The 24159-nt window shown below is 43.2% G+C and overlaps 1 protein-coding gene across 4 annotated transcripts in view; it reads left to right on the top strand.

Moving 5' to 3' along the window:
* Positions 1-23941, top strand: part of FPGS (folylpolyglutamate synthase) — a 29941-nt gene extending 6000 nt beyond the window's left edge. Inside the window, exons 1-15 of one of the 4 annotated variants that reach the window (XM_075260307.1) lie at positions 3449-3581; positions 6968-7096; positions 7869-7922; positions 9713-9777; positions 10137-10251; positions 13114-13191; positions 13311-13372; positions 13596-13698; positions 15058-15135; positions 15221-15368; positions 15513-15611; positions 16777-16927; positions 17456-17531; positions 18571-18637; positions 23146-23940. In XM_075260307.1, the coding sequence (XP_075116408.1) occupies positions 3462-3581; positions 6968-7096; positions 7869-7922; positions 9713-9777; positions 10137-10251; positions 13114-13191; positions 13311-13372; positions 13596-13698; positions 15058-15135; positions 15221-15368; positions 15513-15611; positions 16777-16927; positions 17456-17531; positions 18571-18637; positions 23146-23570 (1770 nt within the window). In that variant the 5' untranslated portion in view covers positions 3449-3461 and the 3' untranslated portion in view covers positions 23571-23940. Of the gene's footprint in view, positions 1-3448; positions 3582-5674; positions 5754-6967; positions 7097-7868; positions 7923-9712; positions 9778-10136; positions 10252-13113; positions 13192-13310; positions 13373-13595; positions 13699-15057; positions 15136-15220; positions 15369-15512; positions 15612-16776; positions 16928-17455; positions 17532-18570; positions 18638-23145 lie in introns of those variants that run through there. The other 3 variants (XM_075260310.1, XM_075260308.1, XM_075260309.1) reach the window with 3 other exon arrangements.
* Positions 23942-24159: the final 218 nt, after the last annotated feature.

The raw sequence follows: 24159 nt of genomic DNA, 5'->3' as shown, positions 1-24159 counted from the left end.
TCTGTCGGCAGATTTTAAGCAGATTCAACTCCAGAGTTTCCCATGTGCATCCACCATGTACGGAGGTATATCGACTCCATATGCCCATAATTCACACGTGCCAGTTCAGCTGCAGAAATTTTTATAAATGTCCCATTTAAGAGTGACAAGCTAAGGCTCTATACACATTATGTTTTTACATCCATTTATCAAATGCAAAGAAAATGTATGGCCATTTGTTTACACAGTGATCAAAGTTAGCAATGGGCCATTTTTAATGGTACTGGGCCAGGCACATTGTTGCTTTTTTATTTCCATGCAGTTTGGAGGCCTACAACATCTTTTCCTTTGGGTTAGTCAAATAACATTTCCATCTTTTTTTCCGGTGATACATAGGGTATATATATATAATTTATATATTTTTAATATCTGAGAAAATATAAATAAATAAAAGAGGAAATATGTCTTTTTTTTGCAATTTTTTGAAAGTGCTAACAATTTTTTTATTAGTTTTTACTGGAAGATGAGTTTTATAATGCCTGAGATAACTGAGACGACTCTTCCTCTTCACACAGTCCATTCACCATGCACAGTAAGAAGCAGGGGACAGCTCTAAAACAGAAGCAAGGGAAAGACTGTACAAATGCAGCATTTCACAGAATGAACCAACATTTGTTACTATAGTGCATTATAAAATGTTTTAATGACAAACACTGACATAAAATCAAAAGTTGTTCAAAGATCTAGTTACGCTTTAAAGATAAATTGGTATAACAATAAAAATTCAACAACTTTTGTATTATACTTCATGTTACAGAGGTGCAATAGCGGCACCTGGACTTCTATAATGGCATCAGTTGTTTGCGTGTTAGGCCTAATACAAATTTATATACAAATTTCCAATCTGTCCTTTTAGTATAAGATAGCAGTCATAGAGTCAGTGACAAAGACTAACTTGTGGCTGAGATGTGTTTGCTTTCTGCTTCTACATATTATGTCCTTGACAGAATGAATGTGTGGTGTTGTGCAAATAAGCCGATTTCCCACAAAACCTTATACTCGTAAGACAGATGAACTTCAGGAACACATAAGGGTATACGTTCTGTGAGCAAGAACTAATGTTACTTGAAGCAATTTATGTTTGACCAAATTCTGCTGAATATCTTCAGTGAAATCCTATTAAAACAGACATACATCACAAGCTCGGGGGACACAGACATACAGTCTTATGATATATATATATATATATATATATATATATATATATATATATATGTCCCAATTTATTGTAACTGGATCCAGCCATTTATATCATTTTACAGATAAGACAACACAATGAACACAATACATGGACCTAACTCTAAGGCTAAGTTCACACCTGCGCCTGCTTCACGTTCAAATTTTCTGTCCCCATATCCGCTTGAAAAATACAGAGAGAAAAGTCTTTTTTTCTTCCCATTTTTCTGGCGGATACCTGATGAACCTAAATATGGTCTATAGCTCCGAGGGTAAGAATGGAAACCTAGACGACATATGAACCTAGAATAAGGTGCTACAGTGCCGAACAAATGGACAAACCAGGGTCTCTTGACTAAGTCATCAAGTTAGCTTGTTTAAAGAGGACCTTTCACCATTTTTCCCAAAGGCAGTTCTATATACTGCCGGAAAGCTGACAGTGCGCTGAGTTCAGCGCACTGTCGGCTTTCTCGATCTGTGCCCGGTGTGAAGAGCTTATGGTCCGGTACCGTAGCTCTTCTATGGTCAGAAGGGCGTTTCTGACAGTTAGCCAGGAACGTCCTTCTGCCTCGCGGCGCCTATCGCGCTGTGCTGTGGAGCGGGGAGGAACGCCCCCTCCCTCTGCTCACACAGCTCATCCATAGACGAGTATTATCAGGAGAGGGAGGGGAGCGCGATTGGCTGTGCTGTGAAGAAGGACGTCTCTGGCTAACTGTCAGAAACGCCCTTCTGACCATAGAAGAGCTACGGTACTGGACCGTAAGCTCTTCGCACCGGGCACAGATCGGGAAAGCCGACAGTGCGCTGAACTCAGTGCACTGTCAGCTTTCCGGCAGTATATAGAACTGCCTTTGGGAAAAATGGTGAAAGGTCCTCTTTAAGAGACAAGTACAAGCAAATTGAAGAGAATAGGAAGCCAAAAAATTCCACCTGGCAGATTCTTGAAGCTGAATTAAAGGGTTATTCCAAGTTATCTCCTACCTACAATGGTCAAGAACAGGGGTCCCTTGTAGAGATGAGCGAACACTGTTCGGATCAGCCAATCAGAACAGCACGCTCCCATAGAAGTGAAAGGAAGCACCTGGCACGCAGACTTTGCCGGCGGCTTCCATTCATTTCTATGGGAGCGTGCTGTTTGGAACGGCTGTTCCGAACAGTGTTCGCTCATCTCTAGTCCCTTGTACCCCCAAATCTATAACGTAACTGATTACTCTCTATTCACTTCTATGGGACTATGGACTCTGCTATCTCCAGCAGTCCCATAGAGAGTGACAGCACGGATACTGGTCCTGGTGGTCTATTCAGGTGGCTAAATAGAACCTACATTCTTGTGACATATTAGAACCCCACCAATTGTCAGATTAACCCCTATGCTGGAGATAAGGGGTAACTTGAAATAACCAAAATATCCCTTTAAGTTATTGGGTACTGCTCAGGTATCAGGGGAACACTAATAAGGGGAAAAATACACAAAAAGTCACACTTTAAAAAAAAAAAAAAAAATGTTATGTGAGGCCTCCTCCAGTGAACCAGGGTGGGTGTTGGAGTTTATACGCCCCCCCCCCCATTCATTGTGAATCAGAGATAGCCATGTGATGTATTTTTCCGGATCTCCCATTGAAGTGAAGGGGCGCAGAGGCGCATATATGTTTACCAATATATTCACAACAGGAATAAATCACCCCCCAACCCATTCTCAGGGTCGGACCCCCTCCACTTTATATATGGAGGATAGTTTTTGTGGCACAAATTCTGTAACTTTCCCACCGATCTGAATGAAGTCTTAGTCAACGTCCTACAACCAAAACTTCTTCTTTTTAGAGTTTGCATTACTGCCACCATATCTGAAGTCTGATAGTTCACTACATGTCTGGGGTTGTCACACTCTCCCATTTACACAAATTGAGGGTATAACTCTGAGGTAATGTCAGCCCTAAAACAACTTTATTAACACTATCTGTGCTGTATGCAGGTCATAGAAATGTTCTGCAGTCTTAATCACCACAGAAAATGTCGCCCTTGTCCTCTACATTATAACTATCTAGTCACAAGCCCTCAGCGACACCTGACCCATGCCACAGGCAACTAGGTCTGCGCGCCAAAAGCTAGGGGGCGGGGTCAGGTGACGTCACCCCATACGCCTTATAGAAGTTATTACATTTTTCCTGCCACAAGCAACATGGCGGCGTTGGTGTGTCGCTCTACGGGTTACCGCGGGGTCAGGGGGTGTGTCTGGCGCCCCCAGCATGGCTCCACGGTACCGGGTACTACACGCGGTGCTCAGGCTGCTGCCATACCCTGCTGCCAGGTCACAGTCCCGAGCTCTCAGCACACAGGCCGCCCCTGCTGTCAAGATGGAGTATCAGGTACCCGACAAAGGGGGAGGCGATTACATCAGCCAGACACATGACTCATTCAGAGGTGGCAGCACATGGGAGCCTCAGAGATAGAGCAGAGCGAGGTGCCGGGGGACTACAAGACCCAGCATGCACTGTCAGTTCTCTTGTAGTTTGTTACAATGTTTCAGTGCAGCTGGTGACTGACGACAGCTCAGGGCCATTGCCATAAAGTTGGAGGGGACATGATGGCCATGGAGAAGTTACATTGTGAGCCTTTAGTGACCATTGTTGGGTACTGCAATCTGCAGAGCAGGGTGTGGGGGAATGATGGTTGGGGGTCCGACTGCTGGGAACACAAGAACCTGTCCATTAAGTGTGTGATCTCCAGGAGTCTGATGGGTGGGATACTCAGTGGTCACGAGAACCTGGCCATTGTATGACTGATCTTGGGACCCTTGGAGATCACGAGAGTCGGTCAGGTACCGAGGGGCTGATGGCTGGGACCCTCAGATCATAAGAAGCCATCTATGTTTCATCTCTCCACATCCATCATGAGAACCTATGAAATTTCTGATGGATCCGACACTCAGCAGTCAGGATTATTTATTAAGTGCCTGTTTGCTAGTGGTCTGACAGCTAGAACCTCTATAGTGAAGAGACTTATTCATTAAGTATCAATTGCTTGAGGTCTGACTGATAGGAATCTCGGTGATCACAAGAACCTATCCATTAGGCTGGTCTTACACGACAGTAAGTTTAGTCCGCAATTCTGGGTTCTCAATTGTGGACCATTTGCGGACACATTGTATTCAGTGCGGCCTCTTATACCACTGGATATTTTATCCATGGTGTGCCGTGCCGTGACCGGGGTCCGCACTGAATACCGCAGGTCCGCAAAGTCACGGACATCACGACACGGACTGTCCCATAGAACTCTATGGGCACATGCCAATGGACATGGACATCTGCAGAATGACTTTTTGGAGTAAAATTAATGTCGCTGATCAGCAAATTGCAGACCGCAAAAACCACTACGATCATGTAAGACCAGCCTTATGTGTATGATCACTGGGGATCCGATGTGTGGAATCTTCAACAATTAAGAGGAACTTTAAGTGTTGATCTCTTGAGGTTCAACCACTGGGACTCGATGATGAAACAAGATTAAGGGTCTGATGGCTGAGACCCTCGACAATCATGAGGTCCATTAAGTGTCTGGTTTCTGGGGGTCTGACAGCTGAAACACTCACCAATGACAAGTACATCCATTAAGCATTGATTACTTGAATTCTGACCGCTAGGAATCATGGGGATGACAAGAACCTGTCTTGGGTGAGTGGAATGGTATAACACATGTGCACAACCACTCCATTTACATGAGGCACTTGGTGGGGGACCTCTGTCCGAGCTGTCAGATTGTCACATATCAAACAATAAGTTGTGTTTGGGATACTAGACTTTTAATGACTATAATATAATTAATATATATTACATACACTATTACACATATTTCCTCACCTTCTGAATGGGTCTTTCAAAAAATCCACATGCTTGCCACCATATCAACCCCATTCAGATGAACAGAGGTGATCCTCACTTGCTGAAATTTACGCAACAAATGTGCTGTGTGTGAATCTACCCCAACACGTCCTGATCATGCCTGCATGCTACTACAGTGTAACTAGGGTTCAGCAGGTTCTTGGTCATTGATCTGCATGTTGGGAGGGGCACTGGTTTCATATTTGTTTTTGGCCTGTGTAATATTTACCAGACCCTGTCCCTATTTTTGTAATAAGATAACATGAAGTCCTATAATCCCCAGATTTCACTTCTGTCCTTCGTAGCCTTGCTGTCTGGCAGCTATATGGCCCGGGGTTACTTTTTCTCCATGGGCATCCCTGTATATATCAGGAGGACGGGCTGCAGGTTCTGGCATAACTGTTTTCTCGGAGGGAGGAATGTTGGCTGGCACTTCGCTAGTCGAGCCTGTTGTGTAACAGCTTTCCAGAGGCAGCCAAGTTCACACACCAGGGTGCCACCCGAGTTTAAGGTACAATAATAGTTGGATCACAGCATGTAAACACTGAAGCCATTCCCTGTGATATTGCAGGAGGCTAAGCTCCCGGGCTATCATCACTCGCTCACCAGCTGCCCTTGGACTTAGAAAATGCTGGAGACTTGCTTGGGACTTCAACCATGGTTTGTAATCCAATTCTCCATCTGTGAGGTGCATCCTGTGCCCGCTACCTATAATAGGTTTGCTCATTTTACTCAACTTCACTATGGTAAGACTTTAGTCACACGTTTCTTCCCAATAAAGTGAAGGACAGAGGATAGAAGCATAACACAGTGAGCAGAAAATGGGTGAAATATCAGAAGTGTGAACAAGGCCTCAGGCTGGGGCTACATTGCAGTTCTTCTGTGCTTGTGCCATGCCTGTAGGTAAGGTATTACATGTCCCACGTGTGGTTGTTTCTGCTGCGTCAGGCTTCAGCTTCCCATAGAGGTCAGTGACCCCCCTTGGGGGATTGATGTATAGCCTTACCTGGTCAGTAGTATGCAGCAGAGGTGGAAGACCTCATATCAAAGTCTGCCCGCAGCAGGATTACTGATCCGGTGGAGAAATATAGTGATGATTACTCTGAGATTACAATGGCGGTTGTTACATAAAAATAAGGTATTGTACATTGTTTTTATTGGATCAGAAATCTTCAGCTGTTGTGAAACTCCACCTCCCAGCATCCTGGATTCACTTCCATAAGACTTTAGAAGAACATTCATGGACGTGTGAAACAACCCCCGGAATATACAACAGCTGGAGTACCAAGGCTTGCTGACATTTGCTCTACTTCTGTTGTGCTTTTACTTATAGAATATGTGCAATTTAATGACTTGTAATGGAAGGTTCTTCAGCTTTAGACATGCTTGCTGTCAGGGAATGGAATCCGTGTGGTCCTAGTCCTTATAACACGGCTGCTGGATTTGTTGCAGTTTGTCATAAGCTGAAAGGGCCTGCAAATGGATCACCAATGGTATCATACTTGATGTTTGGATTCTGTTGCTATGACCTGTCGCAGCTGCGGTAAGCAATTGGCTGGTGTTGTCACAAGTCATGTACAACATACTAAGCTTGTACACAATGAGTGGCAGAGGACCACAGCACTACTCATGTGCAATTTTAACCTATGACCACCTGGGAGCCTATATTTGGCTTTGAAGACTTGTATAGCCTTTCACAATGCTCTGGCAGACCAGACATTAGCGCCGGATTATTGTACATGTTTGATACATTTTTCTGTTTTTACTGTGCGAGTATACGGTGAGCTGGAGACTTGGGACAGAAATCACTGCATGAATATTTCTTACAGTAGCTTCCAAGGTGCCATTAATGATCATGTTGTTTCTGTATGCAGGATGCCATACGTACTCTCAATACCCTCCAGACAAATGCCAGCTTCCTGGATCAGATAAAGAGACAACGCTGCGATCCCCAGGAACAGCTTGTTGCTATGAAAGGGTTCTTGGAGAGGAGTGGTCTGCAGGTAAATAGCACTGTGTATCTTTTAAAGGGGTTGTCCTGCCAGCATAGGTCATCCATATGTGATCTGGGTCGATCCGAATCCTGGACCCGCATAGATCAGCTGTTCCTGCAGCCTTCGGTCACCAGAATATGTTGCATTGAACGGGGAGAGCGTGTAGAACCGATAGTGATGCTGCACTCGCTCCCATCCACTTGCAGCTTCCGGCAACCTGAGGCTGCATAGAATAGCTGATCTCTGTAGGGTCCAGGTGTCAGACCCCCACAGATGACATGCTGATGACTTATCCTGTGGACAGATCATCAGTATGAAAAATTAATTTTCTTATTATATGAAGATATAAACGATATAAACGTGTGTGTCATCTCTAAATAAATGTAGTGCATCATCTCTCTATTCGCTTACTATAGGACTGATGTATAAGGAAAAAGGTTGATTTAGTACCGTGTTAGCCAGTGGGTACGAAATATAAAAAACAAAAAACTTGAGTCTTCAGTACTTGATACCTTTTTTAATGGCTAACTAATAATAAATTTACCTGAAGAGGAAGCCGAGAGCTTCGAAAGATTGTAATCTGTCATCATCATCATCATTAGTTAGCCATTAAAAAAGGTATCAACTACTGAAGACTCAAGGTTTTTTTTTTTTTTTATAGGACTGATGGAGATACTCCTACTGTTTTGTGCATACTTCTTAATTGCTGTAATTTGTATCTTCATGTTTACAGACTGTGAACACACTGGGTGTAGTCTGATACCTTTTTATTTGTCTGCAGGTTGAGGACTTGGATCAGCTGAACATAATACATGTTACTGGAACAAAGGGGAAGGTGAGTTATGGAAGAAGGTGCTCAGTGTCTGCATCAATTACACATTGTATTTATTTAGCTATATCAGTTTCTAGGAAAGCTGGATGCCATTTTTATGCTGCTTTCTATATAAGGGTGACCACATTCAGCTTTCATGGCTGGAGAATGGTAAATTGTACAGTGACTTTTCTGTACTCTACAGTGCTGCAGAACTAGACACAGGGTTCTGGGGTTCTACGATTGTACAAGGTTGTAAAGTTTCTATATGGCATGATGTACCTACTACTATCTATATAAAATCACAAGGTCATAGGCTAATGATTATTGTAGAGGTAAGGCTCAGTTCACATCTGTGCCGTCCGCCCAGGACAAAACTGTCTTAAATCCCCGGATGAAAAGGTACTAATGGTTTTTGGCCAGAGATTCCAGTTAGTAACAGACATCCTACCAACCCGTTATAGTCAATGGGGTCCCTGTTTGTGTCTGCTCTTTTGACGGTGGGGTTTTCTGTCCCCAAAGGTCTGAACTCCGGCCCATGTGTGAACTAAAACAAAATTGTTGAAGCTAAGCCAGCCATGCACTTCTAGCGGAGTACCGTACTATAAGACGCACTGGACTATAAGACGCACCTAGGTTTTAGAGGAGGAAAATAGGGAAAAAAAATTTTGAAGCAAAAACTGGTAAAATATTTACTATATGGGAGTTGTAGTTTTGCAACAGCTGCAAGGCCACATTGACAGGTGACCCTGCAGCTGTACGGGGATGCATAGAGCGTTTTTTTTGCGGGGCCAGCTGTACTTTTTAGTTATACCATTTTGGAGGATATCTATTGCTTAGATCACCTTGTATTGAAAAAAAAAAAAACAGGAGGTGATTTAGAACTTTTATTTATTTCATATTTTTAAAGTTTTTTTTTTTTTGTTTTTTTTTTACTATTTTATTCCCCTCCCGGGGCTTGAACCTGCGGTCACTTGATCGCAAGTCCCATAGACGGCAATACAAGTGTATTGCCGTCTATGGGCCATTCTGTCTATTAGTATTACGGCTGGTCATAGAGACCAGCCGCAATACTAATACAGCAGTGACAGGCCTCGGAGCCTCATTAGGCTCCCGGCTGTCACCCGAACAGGTCGGCTCCTGCGATATCGCCGCGCAGGAGCCGGCCTGCAACGTCACAGGTACGGGGCCGGTGGGGACCGGCCCCGGGGGAGAAGGGGCCACCGATACTGACCCGGCATCCGCTGTACTAGAGAGGCGGATGCCGGGGAGGGATAGACACCGGGGCCTGAGACATCGCTACGATCCTCTGCCCTGCATGAAGTCAGGACAGGGGAGCGCAGCGATGTCTCAGGCCCCGGGGTCTATCACTTGCCGGCTTCCGCCTCTCTATTACAGCGGATGCCGGGCGCCACCTTCAGACTATAAGACGCACCCTTCTTTTCCCCCAAAATTTTGGGGAAAAAAAGTGCGTCTTATAGTCCGAAAAATACGTATTCTTACCCTACACTCCTGCACACTCTGCTGAATGTACATGTATTGTAGATAAAGAGAGGAGTAAGCCATTGCTAGACAACTGGTGGCCCAGGCCTTTCCTAAAATCCACTGTCAGGACACTACTATTTACATTAGATGGTCAACGATCCTGTTCTTGAGCATCTTTAGATTGTGTCAAGCAGTACATCCCTAGTTTCTTTTCTATGATCTTGCTTCCTACCTTGTCACTCCCCTTGTGGACTTGTTATGATTTTCTGATTCTAACTTGCTATAAATACATATTGAGCTGTAACTCTTTGCCTTTTATTCTTTTTAAGGGATCCACTTGTGCCTTCACTGAGCAGATTCTTAGAAATTGTGGCCTGAAGACTGGATTCTACAGGTATAGTTGTGCTGTTGTGTTATTAAAGGAGCATTCCACAAAACTAATATTGTGTTATACCTGATCCAGGGCCTGTGGCAGTGGAGCAGGAGTCCTCAAGTTCTTCAAAGAACGCTTAGGAGGGTACCTTGATGTCAAAATCTGCCCAAAAAAGGCCCTGCACTAGATGTAATGCTGTATTAGTTTTGCTAGAGGCAACTGTTGACACTCCTTGTATGAGACTCTTTATCTTTTGTTTTCCCCTTTTTTGTTTTATTTCTGGAAACAAGGATCCTATAAAATGTTTAATGTGCATGGAGTCTGATGAAACGCATGCTTATCCACTCTGTTAACCTCTTCTCTTGTTGGCTCCCTCCCAGCTCTCCACACTTGGTACAGGTCAGGGAGAGGATTCGGATCAATGGGCAGCCGATCAGCAAGGAGCTATTCAGTAAATACTTCTGGCAAGTGTACAACCGCTTGGAAGAAACAAAGGTCAGCTCGGGTGGATGAATATATGGCTGTTTATTATTTCATATGATAAAGCTTTATACCCAGTGCATTCAATGTCACACCACAAATGTCACCCCCTGACTATATGAAATTTGCATCGTGCTAAGATTCGTGTCCTTCCTAATGATATCTATCAGAGGTAATGGCTGAAGAAACCCATACATATTACATAGATGGCTGAAATTGTTGGTTTTGGTCAGTTTTTGGCTAACTGCAGGGCCGTTGTCGTGCCAAAAGTCTTATGTTGTCTAGACTCTGTCTCGGATTCTGATAGCATTTCTATGACAGTGGATTTCCTGCAGTACAGTTTGATAGCATATCCAGGCGCAAAAAGTGTTATTCATGGGTGGGCGAGCATGTAGACGCTGCTGTTTAGAGTAATGGGTGCAGTGCTGCAGTTCCTCAGAACAACTGCTGCACAGTGGATGGGGCAGATCCGCTCCTATAACTTCAATAGGAGCGCCTGGATACACTCCCTATCCACTGCTGTAACTTAGTGTCAGACCTACTGATCACATACTGAGGACCTGTCCACAGGATCAGTCATCTGTATGAAAAATCCTTTTGGGGCCAGAAAACCTCTTTTTAAGGGTTTTTGTTTGTTTTTACATTTCAAATAACTGTGGAGACTGCTGAGGGAACAGACAGTGTAGTTGACTGACATCAAGGGGTGTGACACCGAAAGTCTCTTCTGTAAAGACCCATCACTCTGCATGATGTAATAGCTGGCACTACCTGGTGTAGACAAAATGCAGCATTGTTTGTACAAAAACACACATGTCTACAATGTCCCTGTGTGAACTCTGAAGGTCTTGGTGAAGGTTAGACTTAGTAATAAGTCTTAAAGGGGTTGTCGGGCTCCATGTGGACTTTTCATAGTCATAACATATCCACAGTATAGTCTTAGAGATGAGCGAGTATATTCGATCAAATATAGTTCTTGGTGTAAAAAAAGCGCCAGGGAAGCTGGGAGTGGCATAACATTTTTACTGCTCCTCCCATCTTCAATGGCGCTTTTTTTATACCAAGAACTATGCAGCGGAGGTATTCGATCAAATATACTCGCTCATCTCTAGTCTTTAGTATGTGCACTGTGGGGGACTGACACATGGACGCTGCACAGATGCGATGTTCGGGCAGCCACCAGACATTGGAAGCTGCTCCAGTGGAGAGGGAGCATGTGCAGCACCACTCCTGCATAAGTAATTGAATCAACACTGCAGCCCTGTCCACTGTATAGTGGTGTTTCCGGGAATTGCAGCAGCACTCCAATTACTTTCATTAGATCAGTATGCACATTTCCTGTGGATGGGTCATCAGTATGAAAATATTCCATTTGGGACTGAACAACCCCCCCACCCCTTTAAATTGCAGGTTCCTTATCATCTGCAGATCCTTCTCAGTACACAAATGAGCTCCTGTGTTCCCTTGACATTGGCAGTATGGCCTTCTGGAGGCATCCTCCTTGCATTTTATCTATGAAAGTCAGGGTTGTTCAGAAGTAGAATAGAAGATCCACAGAAACTGCACCATCTCTGCCCAATTCTGTAGCTGTAACTGCAGCTCCTGCTCCTTTCAGTAAATGGTGACTACAATGCCACACTCAGCCCATGGACGTGGCTCTGTTTTTATAAATACAGCATACCTTTCCTTTTAGCCCTTAACAACCCCCTTCAATATTGTTAGAAGGATCTTTAAGGTGTAAAAGAGGTTTACTAGGATTTATATTAATGATAAACTAATAATCTGTACAGTGGGGTCCGAAACCTGGGGCTCTCACAAATCAACTGGTTGAAGAGGCTGCTATGTTCAGGTGAATACTGTGAGCTCTTCTCTGAATACCAATTACAGCGCTGTAGATATCATAGTGGCTGTGCTTAGTACTTCAGCTCGCCCTATTCTCTTGAAGGGGACTCAGCTGGTGCCGCACCAAGTGACCAATAGACTTGATGTCATCGTCACATGGAAGAGGTGGCAACACTCATGAGCACCTTGACTGATCAGCTTGAGGTCCCAGGTGTTGGACCCTCACTGCTCCTATGGATAGGGACTCTGTACAGTCTTAGTCATGCTAAATTGTGCAGGATAGTTTCCATGATCTGGCATGATGACACTATGTTCACATTTGTGCTGGGATGTCCATTCTTCTGGTCTGAAATCACAGCACTTTATTTTTCTTTGCCAATTACTGACGGACACCCGGCACAGATGTGATTGTAGAATGTAGCCTTGGGGTCGCTGCTATGCCAAGTCATCAAGTGCTGTCATCTTGTGCCCATCTTACATCCTGGGATGCACACTCTGAAGTAGTGCAGCCTACACATGTGCCCCTGGAGATGCTGGGTCAGACTGTCACGTACCTTCCTGCTGATCTGCCATGTGACTTCTGTCACATGCTGGATTAGAGGGAGTTCTGCACCAAAAGTCACGTTGGATTAATTACATTTCAATTTTATTTGACTTTACTTGCAAATATTGTTTTATCAAATGTTTTGTCATGTTAGATGCTTTACATAGTAGATAAGGGTAAAGTCCAACCTGTAACTCTACCAAGTTGATGCAGGGGAATTAAAAACAAAAAAAACATGAGACTGTCTAGATAGGGCCCCCATAATTGCTAAAACAAAAGGTCTGAAGCAGTTTCCTGAGCATTGCGCCCCCTAGCTGTGATCAGCTTTGATTAACTCATCAAAGTCTGAGCTCATAGGCTCAGGGCCACAGCACTCAGTGGCTCAGTCTTGCCTCTTTGTCTTAGCAGCTGTGTGTATCTTGTAAATAAGGTTGTGTAAATTATTGTGTCCTTGTCTGATCTTTCATATTTCATGTCCTCCTTCCTTTCCTCAGAGCGATGACGTGGGCTCCATGCCGCCTTACTTCCGCTTCCTGACGATAATGGCCTTCCACATATTTCTGCAGGAGAAGGTTTGTATGCCTATGGGACCAAGCCTTCCTTCTTCAGAGTATCTTTTTTTTTTTTTTTTTTTTTTTTTCTCATTATTATTTCATGTCTTACCATCTCCTTCTCCTCCTCTGTGATGTAGGTGGACCTGGCTGTGCTTGAAGTTGGGATTGGTGGAGCTTATGACTGTACAAATATCATCAAGTAGGTGCCTGCCTATGTCCTGATCTATTTCCCAATGTATATGAAATTTTTATATCACCTGATGGAATAACTTGGTGCAGTTATAACACAGTGCCACCTTGTCAATATTCTGAAGGTGTTAGAATGAGCTTGCTTTTATGCTAATAATCTGACATGGACCAAGTTTTCAATGTTGCTCTCCTTTAATTAACACAGCTACCACCAATTGTCCTTATTCCTGCAGGAAGCCCATTGTTTGTGGGATTACTTCTCTTGGTATCGACCATACAGCTGTCCTGGGGGACACCATTGAGAAGATTGCCTGGCAGAAAGCTGGCATATTCAAGGTTTGGAGAATGTTTGCATTTCTTTCATCTGCCCAGTCAGTCGAGACATGTTTTCCATGTTTTCATAAAGGGGTCTCAACCCAAGAGATCATGAGAACTGGGTCCTGGAAGTTCCTATGCATGTGAATGAAGCCCCAGTGTGCTTGCCTGACTGGTTTTGTATTCACTTCTGTGGAGTGTCTGGAGATCATCGTGGTCCCAAAAGCTTAATAGAAGGAATGGAGTGGCAGTCACTCATCCACACCAGCGTGCTTCTTTCACCTTGAGGATGTAGGGGGACTTCTGGGTCCCCATTCTCCTGATCCCATTCTTTCAGTAATCTGACACTTAGCCCCTCATCACAGTGTCTGTAATGACAAAATCCCTTTAGGCTGAGGCTCCATGTTTTGGAAATGCAGCTTCTTTTGTTGCAGATTTTGCTGCGTTTTTTTGAGCCAAAGCCAGGAGTGGATTGAACATAAAGTAGACGTATTATAGCCATTCCTGGCTTTGGCTCAAACGAAATCTGCAACAAAAAAATCTGCTTTTTTTTATTTTTTTTGCATCATGGGGCCTCAGCCTTAATCTGGTTCTCTCTAGGCGTGAGGTGGTTTTTGCAGATTTAGATCAGAGAGATGGGATGAGCTATTGGGTTTCAAGTGCTTCTTGTTCCCAAGCACATAAGTGGTGTAGCGATGACTGTATCCCCATCTCATCTGGACTAAGCATGCATGTGTGTAGGTCAGATGGTATAGAAAGTGGTCAGTTGAACAAGGGTCTAGCCATCAGCTATGTAATGTATCGGTTAAAGAAGAATATTGAGTATATCCTCCGGGACAAATTATCAATATCAGAGTGGAGGAGGTCCTACACCCAACACCTAACGGGCAATCGATACTTAAGTCCAGGAAAACCCCTTTTAATATGGGTAAAATATATGGGGACAAATAATTGCAGTAGTAATTGGACATTCTGTTTAATGTCAGAAAGTAAAATATCAATCTGTAATCGATGGTGGTCTTTTTGCCCTCCCAGGGCTCCATCAATTTCCAGAGTAGGTGCCTTGTTTCTCTCTTTACTGCATTGCTCCACATGTTGCCATGCTCATCAGTTTGGCTATATCTGGTACTGCGGTATAGTCCCAGGATTAGTGGGCCTACAGTAACCAGTACACAAATATGGACAATGTGTAGTAAAGATGCTTCTGCACTGTCTTTTTGACTTGCTGACAGAAAAGGTACCAAAATCCCGTAGCCCTCCAGACTATATGTTGTTAGCAGACCAAAAACTTACAAAGCGTATAACTTGATGTATTAAGCATATTTTGACCCTGTTGGGAGAGAGTGAATGTTTATAAGACTGACTTCTTGGGTCTCTCAGCCAGGTGTTCCTGCATTTACTGTTCCTCAACCTGCAAGCCCCCTGGATGTGTTAAGAAACAGATCCCAAGAAATAGGGGTGAGTTATTGCCCATTTTCAGCCCCCCCCCCCCCTTGTCCTGCGGCCTTAGGCATCTTTACTCATTGGTGCTCTGTTGTCACAGTGCCCCCTGTATATGTGCCCAGACTTGGCAGAGTATGAGGAGGATGGCACTGCCCTTCATCTTGGTTTGGCTGGAGATCATCAAAGAATCAATGCTTCCTTGGCGCTGCAGCTGGCACAAACATGGCTCCGGCAACAAAGCTGTCAAGGTATTTTGACTTCCAAAATTTGTAAAAGTGACCACTTTTATTAACTCAATGGGATTGATAGAAGTATGGTCATTATCAACAATTGTTGTATTAACAATGACTATTAACAATCAATTATCCAACAATTTCTACCTGACCCTGCAGGTTTTGGTGAAACAAAAAATCCAAGTCAGCAAGTTCCTAAAGTGAAGTGGCCTCTTCCCCTTGCGTCAGTTTTCCGACCCTCTGTTCCAATGGTACAAGGTAAGGCCTGCTAGTGAATCCATTACCCTGGCATAAATGTGGGGGTTGTGATAAAGGTGTTGTCCAGCCACAGCAAATTGCCACCTATCCACAGGTTTGAGAGTGACTTGCTGATCGGTGGGTTTCCCACTGGTTGGACTCCATGTTCTGCTCTATTTATTTAAATGGGGAACGCTGGAGATAACTGGGCAGTTGCTCAGGGCCCTCGTCCTCAAAGGGGACCCCAGGACCCAGAGCATCAGGCTTTTTAGCCTGATGACTTGAATCCCAGAAGCTCCTCTGCTGTATTGGCATGCTGTCCTGTGCACGCTGATACAGTTTAATTCTATGACACAGCAGAGAACTGAAAGGTCTCATAGAGGACTGCCGGTAATTCGCAGGACATCACAGCGCAGGTGGCATGATGATGTCACTACATCGCACCGCCTGTGCTCAGAGTTGCCAAGCGACAGCCTCAAAATCTTAATGATTTAAAGATGACCTGTAAAGAGGAGTGGCCCAAAGTTCCTCCTGACATGTGTGCAAACCTACAAAAAACATCTGACTGCTGTGTGCGCCAACAGGGGTTTTGCCACCAATTAAGTCCTTTTTTTTTGTGAGCGGGGAGGAACGCCTCCTCCCCTCCTGATAATACTCATCTATGGACGAGCACTGTGAGCAGATGGAGGGGACGTTCCTCCCCGCTCACACTGTACAGCGCGATGGGCGCTACTGGGAAGAAGGACGTTCCTCACTGACTATCAGAAACGCCCTTCTGACTGTAAAGCGGTACCTGGACCGATAGCGCTTTACCCGGGGCACAGTTCAGGTAAGCCGATAGTGCACTGAATTCAGTGCACTGTTGGCTTTCCAGCAGTATATGGAACTGCCTGTGCCCAATCTGATGAAAGGTCCTCTTTAATATTAACCTCCCCTTAGAATTATAGACTATATATGTCTTTATCAGTGGGCAAACTTACAAAATCAGCAAAGGATCAAATACTTATTTCCTACACTGTATGTTGGCACTATACAAGTAAGAGAATTTTAAAAAAATTAATTCTGCAGAATCACAACTGTTTAATTCTGTTTATCTATTTGACCACTAGGTGGCAGTGATGCAGCTTGTGTAACTTATTGCCACGGGTTTCATACTCTGTTACGCTATACCCTTTCATCCGTGTAGGTTTACAGCATACGATATGGCTGGGACGTACACAGGTTGTACAGCGAGGGCCCATATCTTATTACATTGATGGTGCACACACCAACAGCAGTATAAAGGCTTGTGTCAGATGGTTCCAGGAGATGGCGCTCAATGAGGAGAAAGCTGGAGAGTAAGTGCTTACAATTTCTTCATAATCTTAGCATAGTAATGTTAGTTTACCATGGCTACAGTGCAACGGTGCAATCCTGACTATAGACCACAGGCATGTGTTCTGTACATGGTGTTACTACGGTTAGAGATTCTCTAGGACTTGGATATTTATAATGTTCGTTACTTGGGGCCTCCAAGTTTACCTGGATTTTTCATGATGGAACTGGGGTTTTGACAACAACCACAACAAAAGCCACATGACAAATGAATGTGATGTCACTGACTTGAGAAGGCGGCTTTTTGGAGGTTACTTACCCTAATAGAGACCCCTGAGATCATATGCTATCTGTGAAAAAAGATAATTTAGTTTCCTTGGAGCTTTTCCTCAGGAGAAATGCAGCATTACACAGTTCTCATTGCCATCAATGGGCTGTCCTTGTATTACCGGGGTGGGGGGTTCACTATTTGTAGGTGCCCTTCTCTCTGTTAGTAGGTGACGTTGTGTAACTAACCATAATAATCACTTAGCGGTTTTATTATTTTGCAGAGGCTCTGTGGTGCGGGTCTTGCTGTTCAATGCCACGGGTGACAGGGACACTGCCGCTCTGTTAAAACTTCTACAGGTGAGTGTGGAGACCTCTGCGTTTTATCCACTAATCTTACATTAGTTTCAAGTGGAGTTGCAGGACCTCTTGCTGGCAATGAATGGCAACTTATATCAAGAAACTGAAAACCTGCCCCGCTGGCAGTGGTATACAGATTATGGGTGACTGTACACAGTGAAACCCAACTGTATGTGGTTATCACCAATTGCTGGGTTCACACGTATACAAGCAGACAGCTCCACTCTCTGTTTAATGGCTGAACTGAGTCACTACAACTTGTTGTCCATTCAAGTGGTTGGAAATCTACCTGCAATAACCTGGTTTGGCCACTACGCAGTGAGCGGCGCTATCTGCTTCCCTCTGCAAGATCTTTGCTTGTTGTCAGTGAACTTAGTAATTTCCAGCTTGCACAGTTGCTGGGCTTGCTACAGTGTATTATACTAGGCAGTGGCCTCAGCCTGATAGCCATGACTAGACTGATGCACGTTGCTTTATGTATATACTGAAATGTAGTAACAAACACTCACCTAAGTCTGGAGAGGATTTGAGCCAGTGAATCCAAAAGGTTAATAGGGGAGATTTAGTATTCCTTGTACACCGAAAATGGCCACAAATTTGCAACTTCATCCTTTTTTACGTTGCCCGTTTTATACCGCATGGTGTGGGCAATGACTCCATCAGATTTATAATCATTTACGCCAGTTTGCTGGTGTAAATAATGCCTGAAAATCCACACTGTTGTAGACTATGCTGCAGTTGTAAATGGTCCTGCAAAGCGTGTACATGGTCATAAATGAGGTGTAACCTCTGCTGGTGTATGCGGTATGAAGACTAACATTGAAAACACCAGGCTTCATTAATCTCCCTCCAGTGTTTCTATTCACTGACAGTGAGCATAGATCGTGAAGGCAGATTTACTATATAGAGCAACAAAAAAAAAAAAAGAGTATCTTCCACAATGGTCTATGGCAAAGTCTATGCTGTATACTATAAGTGGCAGCTATGGTAATCACACTGTGTGTGCAGGTCCTGTACTTAGTTGTGTCTATTCTTTCAGCCCTGCCATTTTGACTATGCCATCTTCTGTCCCAACATCAGTGAGGTGTCCGGGGTGGACATTGCAGGTAAGAAGAATTTCTATGTCATTTTAGTATCTTGGCAGGGACTTTCTAGGACTTGGTTGTTTGTAACTGCTCCAGCGGATTGGTCGAGACACTAGTTTAATAAAGAAATAGCGGAACCTGATAGGTGAACTTAAAAGGGGGTGATTTCTCACCTTTTTTTTTTTCTATCTTTAAGCATGACTTCTGTAGTCCAGAAACTATCCATGGATTTCTGGAGTTGCGGCCTAGCTCCATTGATGTTATTAGTAAGGCAATACCAAAATCAACCTGTCGTGTTGTTTTAGGAAGAAGCGGCCATGTTTTTCTAATCCTGGACAATATTTGCATACAAAACCTATATACCTTATAAAATAGGATCGCCCCATATGCAAATTTAGTATACAGAAAAGAAGGGAAACCTCCAAAAACAATGTAAAAAATTCACAAAATTTTATTGTCAATAATAAATATAAAAATAGACCACATATAACACAAACCCTGACAAGATAAAAAAAAAATAAAAATGCCAGGACACAGAAACAAATAACTCCATGGAGGGAACAACCGCTAATAAAATATGTGCATATAATATTATACGTAGATAAACGGGCACCAAAAAATACCCAAATAAATAAGTGCTCATATAAGAATTAGCAGATACAATATAAGAATTAGATGAGCCACAAATATACAGCATATAAGACAAACAATTGAGGTAGCCACAAGGATATACCGTATATACTCGAGTATAAGCCGACCCGAATATAAGCCGACCCCCCCCCAATTTTACCACAAAACACTGGGAAAACTTATTGACTCGAGTATAAGCCTAGGGGGGGAAATGCAGCAGCTACTGGAAAATTTCAAAAATTAAAATGGTTGTAGTTTTTGGGTGCAGTAGGTGCTGGGTGATGGGGAAGGGTGTTTTGGTTTTGTCTGTGCCTTCCCTTCCTTTTTTTCCCCCACTTGGAATTCAGCCTGGCTGACTATAGGGTATCTGCAGTGCTCCTATTAACCCCTTCCTGATGGAACAGGAGCACTGCAGATCCCCTATATTAAGTAGACCGGGCACTTTAAGACACAGGGATACCTAATGTGTATGTGTTTCACAGTCATTTTCTACTTTTCTATGTATTCTAGGGAAAGGAGCGATTTAGAACATTTATTTATTTATTTTTTTGCACTATTTTATGGGAGATTATATACATTAATATTGTGGCTGGTCATAGACCCACCGCCCTAAAAAAAAAAAAAAAAAAAAATTTTTTTTTTTTTTTTTTTTGCTGACTCGAGTATAAGCCGAGGGGGGCTTTTTCAGCACAAAAACTGGGCTGAAAAATTCGGCTTATACTCGAGTATATACGGTGTGTGTATATATATATATATATATATATATATATATATATATATATATATATATATATATATTATATGTGTATCTGCAAAAAATGCAGTTAAACAACATATAGAGCCAACAAGTAATACAAGATATATATTTATATATATATATATATATAAAGGCTCTCCCCAATAGCTAGCAGTATAGGTGGATCCAATCTGAAGAACTATGTAGCGGAGGTCATGATGACAGTATAAGCACAGCGTGGAGCAGCTAGTTTTTTACTACATTACTTGCAGCTATTTGTACATATATCCTTGTGGCTACCTCAATTGTTTGTCTTATATGCTGTGTATTCGTGGCATATACAGTGAATTCCAATCAAGTTTTATATTTTAGCTACTAGTTTTTATATGAGCCTTTATTTGGGTATTTTTGGTGCATACCCTGCTCTGATTAAGAATAATGAAATAAATATACATATTTTTTTAATATAAAACATATATTTATAAAAAAAAAATACTTTTTTAAAATTTATAACATTTTCAATATCACAGTTACATTGATACATAATATGGAATAACAGGTGGCAAATCTCTCCATTTTTGGCAAGCCCTCAATATGAGTTGACCCCTGTCAAGAGATGGCTCTGTTACCGGACGGATAATGATATGCCACGTTGCCATGAGGTAGGGGCAGAGATAAAATAAAGTCGTTGTGCGCCTTTAACGCCTGTTGTTTTCTATCTCGTGTTTACCGCCACATAAATGTTCCTTTAATTATTTAGCAGACATTCCCTGGACTTCCCAGCGCTCTGTGTGTCCCTTGTAACCTGCACTGCTAAACATTGTCTGGTCCAACGGTTAGGAAGTAAATCAGACACTTGGCAAAAAGTGAGGACATTCCTGGGCTATGTATGAAGTACTGCTGCCAAAATCCGAGCATAAACTGATCTAGTCTCTGTCTGTCCAGAGAGCCTATGCAATGGAGCATAGTGAGACTACAGAGTGGGGTCTCGACATCCCAGGGATGCTTCCTAGAATTGGGACTAGATACTGTAGTTCCTCTATACACTGCGAATCCGTATTTGTGATGACAAGACTGATACAGACGTCAGACTGATATTAGCAGCTCGTATGTGAAGATTTCAGAAAGTTCTTAGAATTGAAGATAAAAGTAGGATTGGGTGGGGGCGGGGTGATGAGTTCCTTTTTAGAGCTAATCATGCATGATAAATATTGGCTACTCAGCCAGCCTATCTCAGGCCAGGGCTCCATGTGGCGTAAACCCCGAGGTTTGGCTGCTGTGGAAACTCTGCAGTAAATAAAGTGGCACTTTTCCGTCTCTGCATATCTGCTGCAGTTTCTCCTGAAGAGAGTGTGTGTGTGTGTGTGTGTGTGTGTGTGTAATTTGGGGGTTTTATTTATGGGTTCCCCCCCCTGGTGGCCCCTTACATGGCCTTTTAAAGGGGTTTTCCAGCCTAGGTCATCCGTATGTGATGTGTAGATGTTCGACACCTATACCCCACACATATTATCTGGACTAACCTTCAGGTGTCGGAGGCTGTTAGTGGATAGGCGTCACATGCAGCACTGTAATAGCAGAAGCTCTGCAGTTCTCCAGACCAAGCACTGTACAGTGCATGCGCCTCTCGTCCGCTAGCAGCTTCCAGCACCCTGGGAGAATGCTAGAACAGATGATCTGCGCAGGGTCCAGGTGTTGGACTTGAACAAATCACATACTGGTGACCTACATCATTAAGGGTCCATTCACATGGAGTTTTTTGGTGGAAAACATCCGTGTTAGGAATTAGGAAATGATTTTGTGAAACGGTTTTTGGAGCGTTTTTTTTAGGCTTTTTTTTGTTTTTTTTCCCTCCAGCACAGTGTATGGACCTTGAAAAAACCAGTAGCAGTTTTTCTGCACGGTTTTTGCCAATTCCGCGCCCAAATCCGCTACGTGGATTTTCCGTATCCCATTGTGACTGCATTGGGGGGGGGTTTCGCTTTTTTTCCGCTACCGGAAAAGTTCTGCGAGTGGAAAAATAAAGCGAGAGGAACCCATAGAACTCTATGGGGCGAAGTTTTTTCCACGTGGATTCAGCGTCAAAATCAGTGCTCAAAAACTCTGTGTGAATGGACCCTAATATGGAAACTCTTAATGCGATTTTCCAGCCCCAAATTATTTATGGTGTCCCCCTAAGTGTAACTTCCTCCATGGCAGATGTGAAGTTCAGCATGCCCAGTCTTTGCTCCTGCATTAGAGCAATGCTGGTAGAAATAATCTTTCATGCTTGGCTGTTTATGCTTATTGTGAATGTGACCAACGTTCATCACCCCAATGAGCAAATTTCCATTTAGCCTCATTCTGCTGATGGCACACTCTTTTGTCAGTTGAACGGGGTCTCCTGGTGATGGTTAGCACTTGGGTCAAATGTTTTCACCAAACTTAGTTGTTGGCTTGTTTGTAGGTTTCTGAGGTGATTGGCCTGGTGAGGAATACTGGGAAGGGGAGTGCTCAAGAGATGTTGGGGAGTATCTGATAGAAAGACGCCTCTTTTACCTGTTTGCATTACTGATCACACCATATAAGTGGTTGGGGAAGGTGGAAGCCCCCCCCCCCTTTTTTTTTTTTGTTCCCGCAGAGTTAGGGAGGGTTCACACGGTGTAACGCAAAATCACGGCCACAAAATAGCGCGGCGCATACGATCCCCGCTCCCATTGAAATCAATGGGAGCGTGTACGGCCCGCAACGCCTCCCGTGGCGTAGACGTGCCGCATCACACCGTGTGAACCCTCCCTTAATGCTCTTAAAAAAAATTTTTGTTTTTTGACCATTCTGTTTTCTAAGAAGGAATAAACAGTGGTAAGTGGTGCCGGTAAAACGAAAATGGCTATTTTCAGAATAGACCTCATATACCAAAAAAAAAAAAAACCTACAAACTATAGCTATAAAATGCTGCCCTAGACATTTTTTTTTTCTTTAAAATTACTTCTTACTATATCTAACAATCTCTATGAATATGGTATAATCAGAATGACCCATTTACAGGAATATATATTTTTTTTTCTACAATGTGACCATCAAAACTCAAAGCTTGGCCATAATATAGAGCAATTCCTGGACAACTGCTCTAATGCTGTCTTTCATCTATACGTTCTCTACAACCTTCTGTATTTCCTTTCCCTAGATCAGCAGAATTACAATGTGACTCTGGAGAACGTCCTCACTCGATGTCTGGAGAACCAGAAGAAGTGGAACCTCCTGATGGAGGAGAGAAGCTGCTCTGACACTTGGAGCTCCTCCCTGCCGGTAGATACTCTGATTAAGGACAGCCCACGCGGTGCGCCCCTACTCCTTGCCCCTTCTTCAGAGAGGCTTTTAAACTGCAACTCCCTGGTGTTCCCCTGTATCTCTCATGCTCTCCAGTGGGCCACTCAGGGTAGGGACCCTGACTTCCCATGTCTGGACACCAATCTCCTTCACCACCATCCCGTTGCCAGTTCTGGTTCTGTACTGCTGCGGGAAGCTGCTCACATTCAGATTCTCATCACCGGAAGTCTGCATCTAGTTGGGGGCGCTCTGAAACTCATCGATCAGTCCCTTACTGAATGATGGGCAAGGTTTATTAGTCTTATAGCATATACTGTTTACTTGAATGGTGGATGTTCCTGCTGCCTGATATGGGATGGGGTTGTTTTTTTTTTTTTTTTTTTTTTTTTTTTTTGTTTAAAATCAAAGCATTTCTGGAGAAAAAAAAAACTGGTTATCCCCCCTGCTGATGCTGGGGTCATTGAGACACTTACCTCTGGACCATCTCTTTCATAAGGGCTGCTATTTTACATATGTCCCAAGTAACATAAAAGTTTAGTAATATGGACACTTTCTCTGTATATAGATGAATACCAGAGTGGAGTAAACAAGTGCTCTTTCAAAAGACAAAACTAGAAAGAAAACTAGCACTGAAAGCTAAAATATCAAATATTTTAGCCATTAGTGATAGTTTTGTTTTTGGTCTTCTCTGTATATAGGTGGGAGATATTTAGTTAAACTTTAATTTTTTTTTTATTCCTTTCAATTCAGAAAATATTTATTTAACCTTCCTTATGCGTTGAGTTTTTCTTTGTGTTTACTTTGCTGTGCCTTTGCATTTATTCCAGTAGGTGGCGTTTATGCAATAAGGTAAATTAGTAATGGTGGAAAT

This window comes from Leptodactylus fuscus, chromosome 11, assembly GCF_031893055.1.
Source record: "Leptodactylus fuscus isolate aLepFus1 chromosome 11, aLepFus1.hap2, whole genome shotgun sequence".
NCBI classification, from domain to species: Eukaryota; Metazoa; Chordata; class Amphibia; order Anura; family Leptodactylidae; genus Leptodactylus; species Leptodactylus fuscus.
The sequence above is the reverse complement of the archived record's forward strand: the minus strand, read 5'-3'. Positions and strand labels throughout refer to the sequence as shown.